This window comes from Canis lupus, chromosome 5 (genome assembly GCF_048164855.1).
Source record: "Canis lupus baileyi chromosome 5, mCanLup2.hap1, whole genome shotgun sequence".
Lineage (NCBI taxonomy): Eukaryota > Metazoa > Chordata > Mammalia > Carnivora > Canidae > Canis > Canis lupus.
In genome coordinates, this window is record NC_132842.1 from 56470417 (window position 1) to 56489544 (window position 19128).

General features: G+C 40.3%; 1 protein-coding gene across 4 annotated transcripts in view; it reads left to right on the forward strand.

Moving 5' to 3' along the window:
• The window catches only part of TNPO1 (transportin 1), a 96667-nt gene that overhangs the window by 29662 nt on the left and 47877 nt on the right, over nt 1–19128 (forward strand). For 3 of the 4 annotated variants that reach the window (XR_012031365.1, XM_072826767.1, XM_072826766.1), the window contains exons 2-6: nt 5216–5329; nt 7796–7871; nt 11745–11894; nt 15736–15842; nt 17949–18082. Coding sequence is in view for 3 of the 4 variants with exons in the window: in XM_072826767.1 (XP_072682868.1) it covers nt 5216–5329; nt 7796–7871; nt 11745–11894; nt 15736–15842; nt 17949–18082 (581 nt within the window). In the remaining variant the exon portion in view is untranslated. Of the gene's footprint in view, nt 1–4960; nt 5103–5215; nt 5330–7795; nt 7872–11744; nt 11895–15735; nt 15843–17948; nt 18083–19128 lie in introns of those variants that run through there. The other variant, XM_072826768.1, reaches the window with a different exon arrangement.

Sequence of the window (19128 nt, forward strand, 5' to 3'; positions counted from 1 at the left end):
GGGCTGAGGGGTTCTGGGTGGTCACCGGTAAGAATCATCTTAAGCCCTGAGTGACTTTTGATGGTCACATGGGTGAAAAAATGTCAGCTAGAGCCTAACATGATTTTACACATGCACATGGAATTTTTTGCAGGATTTTAATTAAATGTTGAGTTTTCCAGGAATAAAACTGCTATTGAAGGAAGAGTATGCCTTGTTTTGTTTGGAGTGGTTCACCATTTGGGGAAACCCTGTCAAGCAAGGCAACATTTTTCACATCAAAGTAACTTACTTTTATAGGTGGAAACAGCTGACTGCTCAGTAAATTTTTTTTTTAATGTAATTGAAATTAGAAGGGGAAGAAAAAGCTCTGAACCAAAGAGGGATAAAGCACTTTTCTCTTTCCTGGCAGAGTATATTCGTGTTCCTCTCCCCTCCTATCGCACCTTTTTCATATTCTTCATTCATAGACCGCGCATCTGTCTCTCTCATTAAAGGAGAGCTTAGTGGGGGCAAGAACAATATTTTACTTATCTTTGAATCTTTGTTGCTCATTGAGCACATGGTAGTTGCTCAGTTCAATATTCAGTTGAATTAATGGCAGCAGCAATAATATTTATTCAACAAATATTTATTGAATCAGACTCTGCTAGGCAAAGAAGGCAGAAAGACACTGTCTTCTCAGGGAACACGATATATTGCTAAGAGCTGGAAATAATTATGATAGTTTCCGAAATGAAAATATCTATAAACTTTAGATTTGTAATGAAAAAAAAAAACATTTAAGTCTTGTAGGGATAAAAAAAAAAAGTCTTGTGGGGATATCATGGAAGAAAAATAGTATCCAGTATCAAAAATGATGCCAAAGAAGACTCTCAATAAATATTTAGAAATTGAATCTATGAGCGTAGCTCTGAAGAGTGAGGAGTTTGCCAAAGGGTCACATGTAGAGAACCTTCCAGTCAGGAAATCCTATTCAGAGGCTCAGTCGGTATTGGTGGAGCATAAAGTTTGAGGTTAAATCACAAGAGCTGTTTCTAGAGGTGATGGACCAGGTCGTGAATGGCCTCTTCCTTGAAAAAGAAGTTAGATTGTATCTTGCAGGCAGTAGGAAACCAATAATGTGACAATTAAAACTACTACATTTCCAACCATACCATATGCCAGGCAGGTACAGCAGCTCTCCTACCACAGAGCTGATACGGTCTCATTTTATAGTCGAGAAACTGAAGCTCAGTGAGATGAATTAACTTGTCCAGGTTTTCATAGCTACCAAGTGGAAGAATTAGGACTTAAACTTAGGTTGGTTGAGTCCAGACCTCCCATCTGCTTTTTAAACAATATTACAACCCCTCCAACAGGGAAGAAACTAGATTTATTTTTACTTTTTTCAACTAGTGTCTTTACCTCACACGATTTTTAACTCTGGCAAATTCGAACTTTTTATGGACATGCAAAATCTTAACAGTTTGGAACTCTTCAGTTTGCTGAAGGCCCCAAATGGTACCGTACGGTAACTTAGCAGGCAACTTTTTATCCTGGTGTCATCTTCTATTCAGCGAGTTCACATTAACTGTCTTGGCTGATGAAATGCCTTTGGTTGAGGGGTGTTCACCATGGAATGCCATGGACCAACCAGCATGATTTGCATACTCTAAAAGAGAAAAACTTGAAGTACTACTTTCCTTTTTTGAAACATTTAGATCTGAGTCTTCCACATGTAAAAAGAATAGTAATTACTTCAAGAACATCCAGTGTCAATCTTGATATTCTATTTATTATAGATGTAGTTTACTATTTAAATAATGAGTCCCGCCTCGGAATTCTGGTGTTTTTGGTTAGCTTGCAGTACTTCAGATGTTATCTAAATAACCCTGTGGTCCCTCTGGCTACCCTAGCAGAAGATTCCTCCTAATTTTAATGGCTGTTAAAATGTGGTAAGTTCTGGAGAAGTGGGATGGTGGTGATTGCACAATGAGGATGTACTGAAATGCCATTAAACTGTACACTTGAAATGGTTAAAATGCTAAATTTTATATTATGTATATTTTACCACAGTAAGAAAAAAACGGCATTTAGAAGTTCAGAATGACCTGACATCTCTTAGCTAGCAGTTACCAAATATTTTTGAGAATCTGTTCCCAACAACCTGAGTGAGGTCTAAGGGAATGGTTTATCTTTGTTCTATCTATCCCATCATCATAGGCTAATCAAATTAAATGTTCTTAATACTAAACTTTGGGGAAAAAAATTCTACTTACTTGGGTCCAGGGATAGAAGTGTGATAATGATATTATGGGGCACTCCTCATCAGGACAGGTGTGTTGAAGATGTCTTTGGGACTGACCGCTATTGGCACCAACTTCACTTTATTCAAGAGGGCAGCTAAGGAGTTAAGTAGGTTATCCAGATGGCACTTCCACTGGTGTGATGTGCATGGTAGCAGCTCCAACTCGTAACTAAAGTTCAGATTTTTGGGTTCTCTCCTGTTAACCACCCATGTCCCCTACTCTTGTATTAGGAGCAATTAAATTTTTACCCATTAGAGTCACAAAAATTAAAAGAATATGCTGGCAAAGGAAACATTCATATTGTTGGTGAGTGTGAATTGCGTAACTGTTTTTAGAAAGTAATTTGGTAATAACTGTTAGAAAGTTTTAAGCGCGCATACTTTTGGCCTAATAATCCCACTGGGTTGCTACTACTTTGTAGACACATTAGTCACATTAGTGCAAGAATGTTTTTCTGTGACCTGTTCGTTGTGGTAAAAAAAAAAAAAAAGAAAAGTGGAAGCATCCCAGAAGCCCATCAAGAAGTGGTTGAACAAACTATGTTTTATCCATTCTAATGATGGATATGCGACTATTGAAAAGTGATTTAAATACATATGTTAGCTGGGAATGATGGTCTATTATGTGTTTACAGGTTGTAGCATTAACAGAGTGTAGCTTATAGTATGATCTTAAACAAAACCAAACCAGAACTATATGTATGTTTGAGAATAGAGAAAGGTGTAGCAAGATTCTTATCAAATTTAAAACATTCTGTGATGGACATAAGCTTGGAGGTAGGATTGAATTAACTCTATGTGTACAACCATGTTGTTTGGTTTGTTACAACTTTTGTAATTTTAGACAAGTTTCCGAAGTACTAAGAGGGAATGAGAGATCTGTAATGATAGATATTAATAAGAGGGATTACTTTGGATAACTGAGAAGTGGTTACAGTGGAAACCTTGGTGTACTGGTAATGATTTGTATTTTGGTGCGGGCACTGGTTACAGAGGCATCTTCGGTTTGTGAAAATCCATTTAGTCGCATGCATATGATTTGTACAGGTTGTGTATATGTCAAAGTGTATTTAAATTCTGTCACAGCAGTACAAGAGAAGATTATCCTGTTTTTAAAAAACACTTTCAATAAATAATGATACCTGAAGTTGGGCAAAAAAACAGGACAATCCCATTATTATAAAATATAGTGTACATATGAGCACACAGAACGAAGAGTGGAATAAAAACGCTACAATATTAACAGATACGTCTAGCTAATTATTGGTGGGGGGGGGTGGTATTCACTTTGGGTCATTTAGGAAGTAAGAGGTGGTGAGCAAAGCTGCGTTACAGGGTATTACCCAGAAAACAAGGTGGAAGAAGGAGAGAGGAAAGGTTTAAAAATAAGGAAAGAAAGAAAAACAGTGCTAACTAGAGACATGCGGTAAGGTCAGGTAATTTTAACCCCTGCTAGGAAGTGCCTCCTACTAGGAAGGGACTAATTTCATCTGTCAAACCATCAGGTAGGAATAAAGCCATGTGTAATATCCTGTCTTTCATCGTACTCAATTTGATCTTTACAAATAATTCATGCTTGATACTGAAGTTGTGTTTTCAGCCACTAGTTCTATTGAAACTGTGTCATTGGTAGAATAGTTTGAACTGATTGTAGCCGACGCAGCTCTTCGTAGCCTGAGAAACCTGCGCTGGGCCCAGCCTTGGCTAATTAACGGTGGTAATTTGCTCCGATCTTTCTGAGCCCTGGTTGACACATGGGGGCCGGTAACACCTGCCCAGGTTGGGGGCCTGGAGGGAAATCAGGAGAGGTCTGTGACAGCGCTTTAATAGAATTCAGCACGATCCACTTACAAAATCACGTTTTTCTTGCTTTTCCTTCACCCCAAAGTCTTCAGTTGTGAGATGTGGTATTTCAGACGGAATCTATTTCACTTACAAGTTCAGGAGTCAGGAGTGTATACGAGAACGCAGTTTTTTTTTCAGTCCCGTTGTGCAGACGTAAATGCAACCTTTCGTGTTTATTGCGGTGTGGACTGTGATTGAAATACATTTAAGATAGTGGAGACTAAATATTGGAGCTATGCATCTAAAACTGAAAAGTAAACTTTATGATTTTTTTCCCCCTAGTATGGAGCTGTCAGGGAATGATCAGGCTTTCCCCCTCCCCATGTCAGTGGTTCTATCTAAAACTGAAATGTAAACTTTATCATTTTTTTCTCCCTAGTATGGAGCTGTGGGGGGGGGGGGAGTGATCAGGCCTCCCCCACCCCCCATGTCAGTGGTTCTATCTAAAACTGAAATGTATACTTTATGATTTTTTTCCCCCTAGTCTGGAGCTGTCGGGGAATGATCAGGCTTTCCCCCTCCCCATGTCAGTGGTTCTATCTAAAACTGAAATGTAAACTTTATGATTTTTTTTTCCCCCTAGTATGGAGCTGTCGGGGGTAGTGATCAGGCCTTCCCCCGCCCCCCCCCCCATGTCAGTGGTTCTCCACTGCTCGCCCTGGGGACTCGGAGTGACTAGTGCCCCGAGTCCGACCTCTGCAGGTGTCCCGCGGGGGGGGGGCGGGGGGGGGCGGGGGGGGCCGAGCAGCCGGGCCTGGCCCCGCGCCCTTGCGTCGCTGGGCGGCGGGCGGGCGGAAGCCGCGCGGCACTAGGACCCAGGGGGCTCCCGGGAGCGGATCTAGGGGCCAGATTGCAAATTCGCGGTGACTCAGTCTGGTCGGCTCCTGCTCGGCGGCCGCGGCGGCAGCGGACGCGGACGTTGGCGGCCGAGCTGCGAGGGCCCGTCCCCGGCCTTCGCCGTCCGAGGCTCCCCGGGCGCCCCCGGCAGGTGCGCGGCGGCGGGGCGCGGCGGGGTCGCGGCGGGGCGGGGGCGCGGGGGGGCGCGGGGCCTGCGCGCGGGACTCACGGCCGCCGGCGCTTCCTGTCTGGCTTTCTTTGCAGCAAACCAAGATGGAGTACGAGTGGAAGCCCGACGAGCAGGGGCTGCAGCAGATCCTGCAGCTGCTCAAGGAGTCGCAGTCCCCGGACACCACCATCCAGAGGACCGTGCAACAAGTATCCTTCGCGAGGCCTCCCCGCCGCCGCCGCCCCGCGCGGGCCCCGCCGCCCGGCCGCCGCCCCTCCCCCCGCCCTCCCGCCGCCCTCCCGCCGCCCTCCCGCCGCCGCCGCCGCCGCGCCCGGATCCCTCCGCCCTCCGCCCTCCGCGCACGCGGCCCGTCGGCCCGCCCGCGCCCCGCGCCCCGCGCCCCCGCCGGCCCGCCCGCGCCCCCGCCGCCCCCGCGCCCCCCGCCGCACGTGCGCCCGCCGGCCTGCCCCGGGGCGGGGGGGGCGGCCTGGGGCTCCCGGGGTGGAGCCGGCCCCGCGCCGCCCCCGCCCGGTCCCGGAGGCCCCCGAGGTCCCCGGGGCCCCGGCGGCGCGGAGGCGGGGGGCCCGGCCTCGCACCTGTTGCGGCGCGGGCGGCAGGACACGCGCCCTCCCGGCCCCCGCGCCCCGGCTACAGAAATTTAAGACAAAAACAAGACACTTAACGCCTGCGGTTTTTCGCAGAGACCCCTGTGGTCTCTATTGTTAGCCCCCAGCGACCCCGCGGAGCCGGTAGGTAGGAGCCGGGCAGCCCGCGGAGCCGCCGAGGAAGAGGAGGGGGGGGGGCGGGGAGCGCGGCCCGGCCCTGCTGCACCCCGGCCCGGGGCGGAGGCACGTGGCCGCTCGGCTCGCCCCGCGCGGGCAATTCCGGGGGGCAGGACCCCGGGGGCAAGACCTGGGGGGGGAGCAGGACCCCGGGGGCAAGACCTGGGGGGGGGCAGGACCCCGGGGGCAAGACCTGGGGGGGGAGCAGGACCCCGGGGGCAAGACCTGGGGGGGGCAGGACCTCGGCGTGCAGGACCTGAGGGTGCAAGACCTCGGGGGCAGGCAGGACCACGGGGTGCAGAACTTCGGGGGGCAGCACCCTGGGGGCAGGACCTCGGAGCGGGGGCGAGGAGCTCCGAGCGTCCTCCGAGCCCGCGGGGTGCAGGCCCCAGCGCCCGGCTGCGACCCGGCCTCGCCCGCGGTGGCTGTGGCCGAGGGGATGAGACCAGTTGATGGTACTTAGTGGACTCGCAGGTGATCGTACGGCACAGTTAATTCTCCACTTAGCCAAGCCCGTGACCAACCTTGTAGTCCCATCCGTAGCGCTATAGAGGATTATTCCCTGTTTCGGTACGTGTTTATTAAATACCTTTTACACGCCTCGTACTGCGCTGGGGCAGACCATCCATGTTTGCAGTCCGTTCTGTGTGCCTGGAGCATAAGGAACAAATTAAACTTCAGTAGGCAAACCGTATTTAAAAAAAAATAATAAGCATTGCTTTATATTCTCAAAGTGCCTGGTGATGGATGACCTTGTTCTTTTGTGTGTCCTAAGGAAAGCGTTTATTGCATTGTCGTTTTTGTATGGGCGTGAGACTTAATAATAAGGGTAGATCCAGCCCAAGTTGCAAGAAGGTAAATCTTACGAGGAGATGTTGATGAAAAATTAGCGCATCGGCTTTTCGATCTTGGCCATTCACTAAAGAAAGAGACCGCTGGGTTTTACTTGAGCAAGGAAAGACTTCGGAAATTTTTTAGAGACCACCTTTTAACTAGTTAATTTACCTTCTCACCACTAACTATTGAGGGTATTCTAGTGAGCAATAGCTGATACCTAAGAGTTTTGCACCATGGTTTTAATTTCAGAACAAAACAACTTAGATCTGAGTAAAGACATTTGAATACTTCTGTCTAGTAAAACCCAATTACGAGTATTATTAAGAAGAGTATTAGAGGTTAAGAGGCCGTGAAGAAAGATATGATACAACATCTACGTCACTGTTGACTGCCAACAGAATGAAATACCTGCAGACTTAAGTCCCTAGAAATGTTAGATCTTGGGGAGGGGGGACAATTGTAGAACTATTGCAGTTCAGTAATTTCATACTGACCTTATGTAATAGGACTTGATACACAGACTTGTGTATAAGTGACATTTTATATTCAGTTTAAGTTTAAAAAGTCATTTTATAAAGTTGATTTCCCTAAGTAATTTTTAAAGACCTGTTTTCATTTCTTTGGAATGCTTTTCATTTTTGTCATCATTTTTGTATCTAAGTACCTTTCTGATTAAGGTTTTTAAAGTTCAAATCACAAATTCTGTTTTGATCATTTTTTTGCTATGTTGAGCCTTCTGAAGGTGAAACTTATGTTTTATTGAATATAATTATATTTATATTATATTTATATCAATATAAATATTGATATATTGATCAATATAATTATTGATACTAAGTTTACTCTTTCAGTCATAAAGCACCTAAGAGATTTAACATAACCATTAGTGTGTTCTTGGAATAATGTATTGATGGTTTTAATAACTTTATTCTTCTGAAGAAGAAAGTGCAAGGTTAAAAATGACACAAAAGAAGATTCTTGATTTTACATTAAAAACGCTTGATTTTTTTTCCTTAGATTACAATGAGAAGTTTCCTTAACTACTGTTTGTTTTAGAAACTGGAACAACTCAATCAATATCCAGATTTTAACAACTACTTGATTTTTGTTCTTACAAAATTAAAGTCTGAAGGTAAGTAAGGTTTGTATTGATTAAAAACTACTTGGAAAGATCTTCAAGACCTGTTAAAATAGGCTGAGTGATACTCATATCAAAGGCTTGCATTTTGTAGTAACCACTGCTTTACATTGTGGAATGAGCAAAGTATTCAGATGTTTAATAAGCATTAGGTTGTTAGGTGGGTGTTTTTATAATAAGTTCCCTCGTATTTTGTGAATGAAAAGGGTGTTGCAAAGTTGGCTTTGGTATTTTAGCTTGAATTCTTGTACATGAATGTCATAACTTTAATATACCAATTGAATGTAGGATTTGCTAAAAACCGAATGTATGTGGATTCCTAGAAAACCATCGAAAGTTCATATAACCAAAATGACTTACAGTCCTATCACCCAGAGAGATTTATTATATTACTCTTGATTAATCCTACAGTCTTCTATGGCTGTATACTATTTTTAAAATCTAACTAAAACTGGAGTCATTCTCTTCATAAACTTTTGTGACTTAACTTTCTAACCGTATACTGAACAGTATAATGAAAACAACAGAGTCAAGTTTAAATTACTTTTATGGCAATTCAGAGCCTGAAAACTAGTTTTATTTTATTTATTTTTAAATCAGTTTTATTTTTTTAAATGATAATGGTCATTTGATTGTTTCTGATACAGGTCATGTGTCCCAGTAGACTTTATTCGTTTCACAAATACCATTGAGTACCACTTCGTGTCCAGGCTTAGGGACAATAAAAGTAAACAAAATAAGAGTCTTTGCCCTCATGGAACTTATATTGTAGTGAGAGGTGTTCTTCATAGTATTATTTGAGTATTGAAGATTCCCTTCCTGGAACATTGTCAAACACCCAAAAGGCACAAAAATACGATTGAGCAATTGATTGGACTCTAAATGAAAACACTATACCCTGTTCAGTGATGGGTGTTTTAGAAGCCATGGGGCAATTAGTTTTGTTTGTTTGTTTGTTTGGTTTTTTGTTTGTTTGGTTTTTTTTTTTAGAAGAAGAAAAAAAAAAATCAGGGCACTTGGGAGTTGGGAAGTAAGTCTTAGACACAGATGCTGATTCAACTGTCTTGCTTTTTTTCAGCTACATAATGCCTGCATTAGACTACCAGACCATCGTAAGGGTTCAACTCCAAGGCTCTAGGGGGTTAATGGCCTTCATGTGTAGTAAAATCACACTAATTTTTTTTTAAGATTATTTTGTTTATTTTAGAGACTGTAGGCACATGAGTGGAGGGAGGGGCAAATGGGAGGGGGAAAGAGAATCCTTAAGGAGGCTCTCAGCTGACCACCCAGGGCTCTATTCCAGGACCCTGAGATAATGACCCGAGCCAAAATCAAGAGTCAGCAGCTCAACTGAGTGAACCACCCAGGCGCCCCTCACTGATCTTGTATTTATTCAGATTTTGGTGATTTATACAGTACTGTGATTTGTTTTTAATTTTTAAAATTCTAGTTAATTTTAGGGATTTTAATTTTTGATGACGGGATTAAACCTAAATCTAGGTTTTAAGAAACGAGGAGTTTCTTCAGTATATATTTAAATTGAGCAATTAATATTCCTTGTTTGTTAAATATACTTGATACTTTGTTTCTTAATACGGAGATTATTTTTCCTACATACTAGTTTATAATCAAATTAGTGTTTACTCCTTTTTTTAAAAATTTTGATATTTAGTAAATGAGTTTTTCTAACCTAATTGTTTGACTTGGAAATTTTAAACTTACTTCCACCAAACCCATCTATTCTGTGGTCAGTGTGCACATCCTAAGTTCCAAATGTTAAAGATTGTTAAACTGCTTTATTCTTTCTTAAAGCATTTTGGGAATGTCAGAGTAAGTCAGAAGTATTTTTGAATTCAAATAGCAAGAGGTTGGGTGTAACTACCTCTAAGGCATTAGTCATTATTTCTCAAAGGACATAGTAGGAGCTTAGCATTAGTATGAGAGTTAATATTTATTCTTGTGTCTTATTTGGAACACAAATTTACTGTGTCTAGTTTTCTATTAAAACTGGCATTGGGGTCATCATATTAGTGTGGGAACATAAAGGACATCTTTAGATGGAAATGCTTATTTAGTAATATCTTCGCCATCCCCTCTTATGAATTTGTTTACACTGAATCATGGAATAAAATTTTAGATCTGGAAGAGATCTCAGAGATAAGCTCATCTAATAGCAAATTGAGGTCCAATAAAGTAAATTAGCCTTAACCTTTTTTTAAAAAAAGAAATGGTGGACTGGTGGCTTCTTGGATTTACGGCAGGATATTTCTTAACTACAACAAATATTTTAATATAAAATAATTGATATTTTTTATTTTAAGCCACTTTTGTATTGTGACTTATTAAAAGTCTTCATCTCATAGCATTTATTGTAAAAAGTGTGTATCTTTTAAACACGTACCATTTAAAATAAAATTGTATGAGTGAATTAGTAAAGGCTAACTTAAGAAAATAGGATTATTACTTAAATAACTGGTTACTTATTTTATGGTAGTTTTAAACTTGGAAGAGAACTTAGAACTGTTTTTGTTTCATTTTAAGTTACTCATTGGGACGGGTTGTAATTGAAACCGTTTTTAGACAGTGACAAAAGATTTTAGGGTATGTTGTTGTGGTGGCCCCAGTAGGGTTTATGTACAGAGAAACTTTGGTATCCTCTTGTGTCTCTGTATGTTTCACCCTTAAATGATTCAGTACCAATCAGATTCTGGGAACATACTGCAAACTACAGCAGGCTGGTAGTATCTTTTTTTTTTTTTTTTTTTTTTTAAATAGGGTTTGTAAAACCAGTAGTGCTATAAAGCCTATTCCATTCACCGCTCCAGCTCTTCATGTCTTCTAGTCCTTTGTGGAAGGTGGCAATACTATAGAATGCACCAAGTGTAGGCTTGAGCCAGACTCCTGAGGTTCATATTTTGGCTTCCCCACTTAATAGCCTTGTGTGACTTTGGCAGACCCGTCGGTTTGTTCATTTGTGCAGTGGGGATAATAACTCCTGTCTCAAGAGGTTGTGAAGATTAAAAGCACACTAGTTAGAATGCACTTAGCAGTGTTCAGTACCTAATAAACATTCAGAAGATATTAACTGTTGTTATATTGGTGGTGATATCAATCGGTAAAGCATCAGTTACATTCTACTGGTATTAAAGTTCTTCTTAAAAATTTGTTAACACCCGTCTGTGGACTGAATTTTTTTATGTAAATTCTGTTTTTCTGGAAATTTAAAAATTGTTTTACCCTTTTTTTTTTTTTTTAGCTCAGAGTCAAGTGAAAAACATGATATAAATGAACGCCATTTATTTTTATATGAAGGTGATCCCGTATATTCTTTGTCCACCTAATTTTTTAATAGGATACTTTTAGTCACTAATACTTTCAGATCTGTAATTTGATGTATATATCAGGTTCCAATAAAGCTTGAGTACAGTGGCCATATATAAACTAAATTAACTCTTAAACTAAGTCAGTGGTTCTCAACCAGGTGCAATTTGGCCCCCCTCCCCTTGCCAGCCGCCCCACCCCTCCAGCAATCCGGACACTGTCTAGAAACATTTTTGTTGTCACAACTTGGGAAGGTGATACTGGCATCTATGGCCAGGGGTACTACTAAACATCTTAGGGCGCGCACAGAACAATACCCAACAGAATTATCTGACCTAAAATGTCAGTAAAGCCAAGGTTGAGAAACCCTGAACTACAAATCATGGAGCTAATCTTTTGATAATCATTTGTGATACTTTTTTTTTTCCTGGTTATCGCAAAATTACTGGAATGTTGCAATCAATTTTTTGATAGAAGTATTTGAAACATTAACTACACTTTGAAATGAAAACTACTTTAAAACTCAGTAGTATTATTTTATTACAGATGAACCCACAAGATCATTGAGTGGTCTCATATTGAAGAATAACGTGAAAGCACATTTTCAGAACTTCCCAAATGGTGTAACAGACTTCATTAAGAGTGAATGTTTAAACAATATTGGCGACTCCTCTCCTCTGATTAGAGCCACTGTAGGTAAGTTACAGTGTTAGAGTGGTATGGCTTATCCTGTTTTTAACTGGGTGGTTTTTTGAGATGATAGATTATTCTCCTAGGAACTTTTGTCATCCCTTTCATGTTGGATTTTGAAGGGGGGACTTTTTCATTGCCACTTTTAAATAAATGCTTTGGAAATAACACTCGTTATTGTAGTGAAATCCCTTAATTAGTGAGTCTAGAGTCACTGATAGTAGCTTAATCAAAGTTTATTAAAGTGGGGCATTAACAGATGATATTAATTTAGGACTACTGCCTTTTCTTTGAGTTCCTCATTATCTGACTTCCTTGTGTAATGCATGGGATATAATTTTCCAGTTTCACTTTCTTTACGTGGAAAGAAAACTTTGTAAAACAACTGGAGAATAGGATCTTAGGTTTCACTATCTCCTACCCTTGTTTTTAATATTTGCCTTGTCTATATCTAATTACAGCAAGTTTTGAGACTTTTCAGTGTTCAACTTGAGTAAAAACTACTATCGGTTTATGTAATATTGAATTAAAATGGTTAATTATGATAGCTGGTATAAATAGCTTTGGGAGTCAACACAACTGACTGTTGCTAATTTCTCTTTGTGGAAGCAGAGATAGGCAGTTGGAATCAAGTGGCCTACGAATGGACAGCCTTCAGTACACCATGGGACTTTATGCAGCTAAATTTTATGGAGACCCAGAACACTTGTGTTAATCTGGCAGGCTGGTTGAGTGGAAGTCAGTTAAGAACATCCATAAGGATTCAGTCATTTTCATTGAGAGTTCCTCACTTCTATATTTTTCTGTCTCATGGAGGGCATGTAAAGGCTCTATGACATCTCTCAAAATACACAGGTCTTAAACTGCCGTTACTAACACTGATTTATTTTTTTTTTAAGATTTTATTTACTTACTCCTGAGAGATACACAGAGAGAGTCAAAGACACAGGTGGAGGGAGAAGCAGGCTCGATGCAGGAAACCCAACGTGGGACTCGGTCCCGGGTCCCCAGGATCATGCCCCAAGCTGAAGGCGGCGCTAAACCACTGAGCCACCCGCGCTGCCCACTAACATCAATTTTAAATGGGATGAACGGAGGGGAGGTCATTTGTGATTTAAGGAAAGGGAATTATTCCTGGTTCATTCTGATGAACCTGCACATACCTTCCTAATGCGCTGCCAATCTTGACAGTGGGGAGAAAGAATGGTGAATGTGTGCCAGACACATCGATATAAATTTTTAATCTTACCTGTACATATTAGGGAGTTTATTTGAAAAGACTACATTTCCTTGACTGTGTGGTAAGCCATTAGACAAATTCTCCTGTTGAAGAATATATGGTCGGTTTGTAATTTTACTATTTGTGACTATCCTTTATGTGTGTTTATATAATAAGGGAAAGCTGCTGTGGAATTCCTAGAAGTGACATTACTGGGTCAGAGTGTTATGTTTAAATATTTAAAATTTTAGTGGGTATTGCTGAGCACACTGATTTTTCACTCTCATCTTTGTTGTGTACACAGAATTACAATTTTTCACTTTTTGCAGGTATATTAGGTAGTCGAAAGTCTTTGGGGAGGGGCACCTGGGAGGCTCAGTTGGTTAAGCATCTGACTCTTGATTTCAGTTCAGATTTTGATCTCAGGGTTGTGAGCTCCCTGGACATGGAGCCTACCTTTTAAAAAAAAAGAAAAAAAGGGATCCCTGGGTGGCTCAGCGGTTTAGCGCCTGCCTTTGGCCCAGGGCGTGATCCTGGAGTCCCAGGATCCAGTCCCACATCGGGCTCCTCTGCCTGTGTTTCTGCCTCTCTCTCTGTCTCTCTCCCTCTCTCTTCTGTCTCTTGAATAAATAAAATCTTAAATTTTTTTGGAGTGGATGAAATTATATGGGACAGTTACATTTGAATTTGTTGGTCTATTAACATTCTCTAGTGCTCTTCGGAAGAATATCAGTCTGTTAGTGACAAATTATAGCTTGGCATTTAATTTTTATTACTGCTTATTTTAAGACATTCTTTGTTTTCTTTAGGTAGTCCAGACCTTTCTTCCCCGCCTCCACCCCCAATTCTTAGAAATTTTAACTTTAGGAAAGAATAATTAGCAGGAAGGAGTAGCTCTACCTTTAGCATCAGTGCTTTTTTATCTTACTAGAAGACTGTTTTAAGTGGTATATCTTAAAAATGCTATCAGTCCATTGACCCTTACCATATAGTTAAGATTTTTTTCTAGTGCATAGTACACATTGGCCAACAACTTTACATTTTTTTAGTTCTTTGCCACTGGGAGCAACTTTCTCAAAACTAACTATGGAAAATTCTAAGGTAATTTATACATAAGCAGGATTCGCTGCTTAGTAATAATCATTGATTATTTACTGTATAGTATATGCCAAGCATTGTGTTTGGATATCTCACAATTCTCAAAATAAGAGAACACTTTTTTTTCCCGCTTTTACAAATTAGTATTTTAGAGTACATATAATTTGCCTACTATATAAGAGTTTATATAGATCTTAATTACGGTACTAAATGATCTGTAATCATCAAACTGTTTTATTTTACTCATGTTGAATTTGCTAAGGCAGAGGAAAATATTAACACAAACCCTTTGCGTTATTACTGTTTGTATAAACGCAAAACTTTTGTGTTATGTATTCATACATTAGCAAATTCATTAACTGCCACAACTCAGCTACACAACACACTTGAAACAATCCAGTGGGAGTGTGACATGATCAGTGAGCATGTGCCCCTCAGCCTCTTGGATCCAAGATCACCTTGCCAGTGATTCATCCTTGATCCTGTCAGTGGGAACTGGTGGAGGAGTTGTGTGGGTCTTTCCACCACCACCACCACCACCAGAAGGATTGTTGCACACGGAATTATCATCAGATAATGGCTCATTTGCTTTCACTCTCCCTGCCATGGTTTTGGCGGTGATCCTAGCTTAGGTCAGACAGCTGATTTTAGCTTTATGTATTTTTGTTAGCAACTGACAGACTCCTACTCATCCCCCAGTGGTAAGCACTGTTAATGTTTTGGTCCATTTTCTTTCTTCTCTTCTGTATACGACACTTCTGACCCTTGAACCGTGTGGGTCTGCTTATATAACATTTTCTTTAGCTTTACTGTAAAAACCATATAAATATAATACATAAAGTGTACGTTAATCGAAAATATGTTTATCGGCCATGTTATCCCTAAGATTTCCAGTCAGCTATTAAGTTTTGAGGAGTCGGGGTCCCTGGGTGGCGCAGTGGTTTGGCGCCTGTCTTTGGCCCAGGGCGCGATCCTGGAGACCCGGGATCGAATCCCACATCGGGCTCCCGGTGCATGGAGCCTGCTTCTCCCTCTGCCTATGTCTCTGCTTCTCTCTCTCTCTCTCTCTCTTTCTCTCTCTCTCTCTCTCTCTCTCTCATTAAAAAAAAAAAAAAAAGTTTTGAGGAGTCAACAGTTAACATGTGGATTTTCAACTGAGGTGGGGCCAGCCTCTATATGCCCCCTCCCCATTATTCAAGGGTCAGCTATAATTTTAATGAATGGGACTATTGTTATTATTGTTGTTGGGAAAGAGCAAGTTGTAGTCTTTGTAAACAGATAATTGTTAAAAATACAACATTTCTAAAATGTTGGAAAACAAGATTAGAAACCTGATTTATGCTGTGGTTTTTTCAACAAATGTGCTATGGCCAAAAGGGGGTCCTTGGTGAATGTTTTTATTTACATGTTTTGGAGGTCCTGGGCTGATTTGTTGGACCATTTAAATGAATGTGTGTGCACGCACGTGTGTGCATTCCTGTGATAGTTTCTAACATAAGATTTCCTAAAGATAACGTGTTTTCTTTCAAGGTATTTTGATTACAACCATAGCCTCCAAGGGAGAATTGCAGAATTGGCCTGACCTCCTACCAAAACTCTGTAGCCTATTGGATTCTGAAGATTACAACACTTGTGAGGTAAAGAAATTTGCTTCTTTAACATACTTCCTCTTCTCTATTTTTCTCATCATGTTGTATATTTGTAACCTTCCAAAATATAATTCCTCTGAGACCTACAACTTAAAAACTTAGAAGCAGAAGCCTCAAGTCCTTCTTATTTACATTAGTGACCATTTTTCTTCCCTGTTTTCTATAAGGATTGTTAATTCATAAAACCTCTTTACTATAATTGCTACAAAGAATTATAATCAGTTAATCCATTAATGTGGTATTTTTCGAAGATAGGCTTAAATTTACCAACGATGAGTACTTTTTTGCCTTCCCTAAATTGTTTTTGTTCCTCATACTTTATGACATGGCTAAAGTATATGTAATCTAGTTTTAATCATGTAGTAATTATGATCTTCTGTTTGCCACTGATAAGTGGTGACCTTTCCATGTGGAAAAGGGAGTCTGTATGGAGTTCTCACTTGCTACTGAGTATTTTTAAGAATCTCTTTGATTAGCAGGCCTCTAGTTTGTTTAGAAATCTGTTTTGAATGGAAACCATTTTAGTATTTTTTGCCTCTTTAAAGAAATAACCTAACAAAAAAAATCAGATGGGTCTTTTTCTTTTCTTTTCTTTTCTTTTTTTTTTAAGATTTTATTTATTCATGAGAGAGACAGAGAGGGTCAGAGACACAGGCAGAGGGAGAAGCAGGCTCCATGCAGGGAGCCTGATGCGGGACTTGATCCCGGGTCTCCAGGATCAGGCCCCGGGCCGAAGGCAGCACTAAACCACTGGGCCACCCAGGCTGCCCCAAAAGTAGTCTTTAAAATCACACTTCTCGGGCAGCCCCGGTGGCGCAGCGGTTTAGCGCCGCCTGCAGCCCAGGGCGTGATCCTGGAGACCCTGGATCAAGTCCCACCCTTCCTGCATGGAGCCTGCTTCTCCCTCTGCCTTGTCTCTGCCTCTCTCTCTCTCTCTCTCTCTCTCTCTCTGTGTGTGTCTCTATGAATAAATAAATAATCTTTTAAAAAAAAACAAAAATAAATAAAAAAATAAAATCACACTTCTCCTTCCCTAAAAAAAAAATCTTATTTTCTCATATATACATTTTCCAATAATGCCTTTAGAAATACACTAAGATTACAGAAAAACTAAAATAATCTGTTCGGCCATCAAGTAAGAATTGAATAAAATTTAAATTGTGCTTTGGTATAGTGGTAATAACATGAAAGGAGGTCAAAATTTTTTTAAAAAAACAAGCATTTATCAAGAATTACAAAAAATTAAAACTGCAGTAAACATGAAATTATGGAGCTTCTAATAAGTTATATCTTAAAGTATTCTTCAGCTAACTGTACCATGAAAATAAGCCCTAGGTTTCTGCTGCTGATGGAATTATAAACAGTAAATTAGATGTTTGAGGTAATTAGTAGGTTGCATATTATATATAGGAGCTCTGGGTTGGCCCCTTTGGTGTAAAAATGGTTGTAGGGAAGTAGTTGGTAATTTGAATTTTCTGCCCTTCTTACGGATTTTGTCACCATTATCCAGCTAATGTTTTACATATAAGGAATTTTTTTTTTCTATTTTTTAAAGATTTTATTTATTTATTCATGAGAGACACAGGGAGAGAGAGAGAGAGGCAGAGACACAGGCAGAGGGAGAAGCAGGCTCCACTCAGGGAGCCCGATGTGGGACTCGATCCTGGGTCTCCAGGATCAGGCCCTGGGTTGAAGGTGGCGCTAAACCACTGGGCCACCCGGGCTGCCCTATAAGGAATTTTTTAAATGATTTTAAGATTTCTTTCTGACTTAAAATTGATAAGAATATTTCAGGAGAAGTTAACTTTTTGAATTAGATAATATTTATTGCAGTCTCTGCCAACCAGAATATTCTCTAATTTTAAGCCATTAAATGCTAAAAATGTACTAATATATATAAACTGAGATTTTAGATAACTCAGTGGCATAATGATTTCTGTCTTAAAATTGATGACTAAATTTATGGACTTTATGAGGCAGTATTTTATGTGGGCTGGGAACATTAATTCATACAAATGAGTCAATATTTCCTCAATTTCCTTTTAAAATGGTTTCTTTTTTAATTAATCCTAATAATATAAATGTCTTCCACAGGGAGCGTTTGGTGCCCTTCAGAAGATCTGTGAAGATTCTGCTGAGATTTTAGATAGTGATGTGTTAGATCGTCCTCTCAACATCATGATCCCCAAATTTTTGCAGTTCTTCAAGCACAGTAGTCCAAAAATAAGGTATCTATGTAGCCAATATTAAATTAATTTGTAAACTCTAAGCCTGACCACTTTAGTTTGCATTACCTAATACATTTGTGATTGGCAAAAGATAATGATATTCTACAAAGGTGAACTTCAGTAGTTGAAATTTATTCTTTTCATAGCAAAACCATGAAACATTAACTTTTTCTGATGAAATTTTCATTGTATACAGTAGTTCTCTACCTTCTAGATGGTTAATGACATTTGTTAATGATTAACAGGCATGCGTTTCAGGTCCTTTATGTAACAAGGCTGAAATTCATAGTGTTTTGTGGTGGTTGTGTTGTTTTTAATTTATGGATCTTGCCATGTACAGGTACCTTCATTTGCAACTGTGTTAAAAATTGCTCCAGTATGACATCTGGATTATTTAGTAATTGTAGATGAAGAGGTTTTTGTTTTTGTTTAAGATTTTATTTATTAAAAAAAAAAGATTTTATTTATTTATGCCTGAGAGAGAGAGAGAGAGGCAGAAGCAGAGACACAGGCAGAGGGAGAAGCAGGCTCCATGCAGGGAGCCCAATGCGGGACCTGATCCCGGGACCCCAGGATCACGCCATGGGCTGAAGGTGGTGCTAAACTGCTGAGCCACCAGGGCTGCCCTAGATTAAGAGTCTTACATCTAGTTAATGTTTTGAGCATGAAGGTGGACGATTTTTGAATACACTCTGAAACCAGTAGGCCTGCTTGGCCAGAAATTAACCATGGCCTGTTTTGTTTTCCTCTATATTTATAGTTTATTGCATAGTGCCTAGCATATAGTTGTTAAAATATTTAAATATTTAAATATTAACCTTTGGCCAATTTGATTATCATCTATTATCCTATCAAGCTATAATTACGATGATGCTTTCGCACTATCAAAGTATGTAAGACTCCTGTTACTTCACCAGAGGTTCCCCCAACTGTGCCGTATGTTTTTTCCCTCCTCTCCAATTAACATATTTTAATCTAACTTGTCTTTTTTGTTTGTTATTGTGTAAGAGTCATTGCTCTTTTGTTTTTTTTGAGTCATTGCTCTT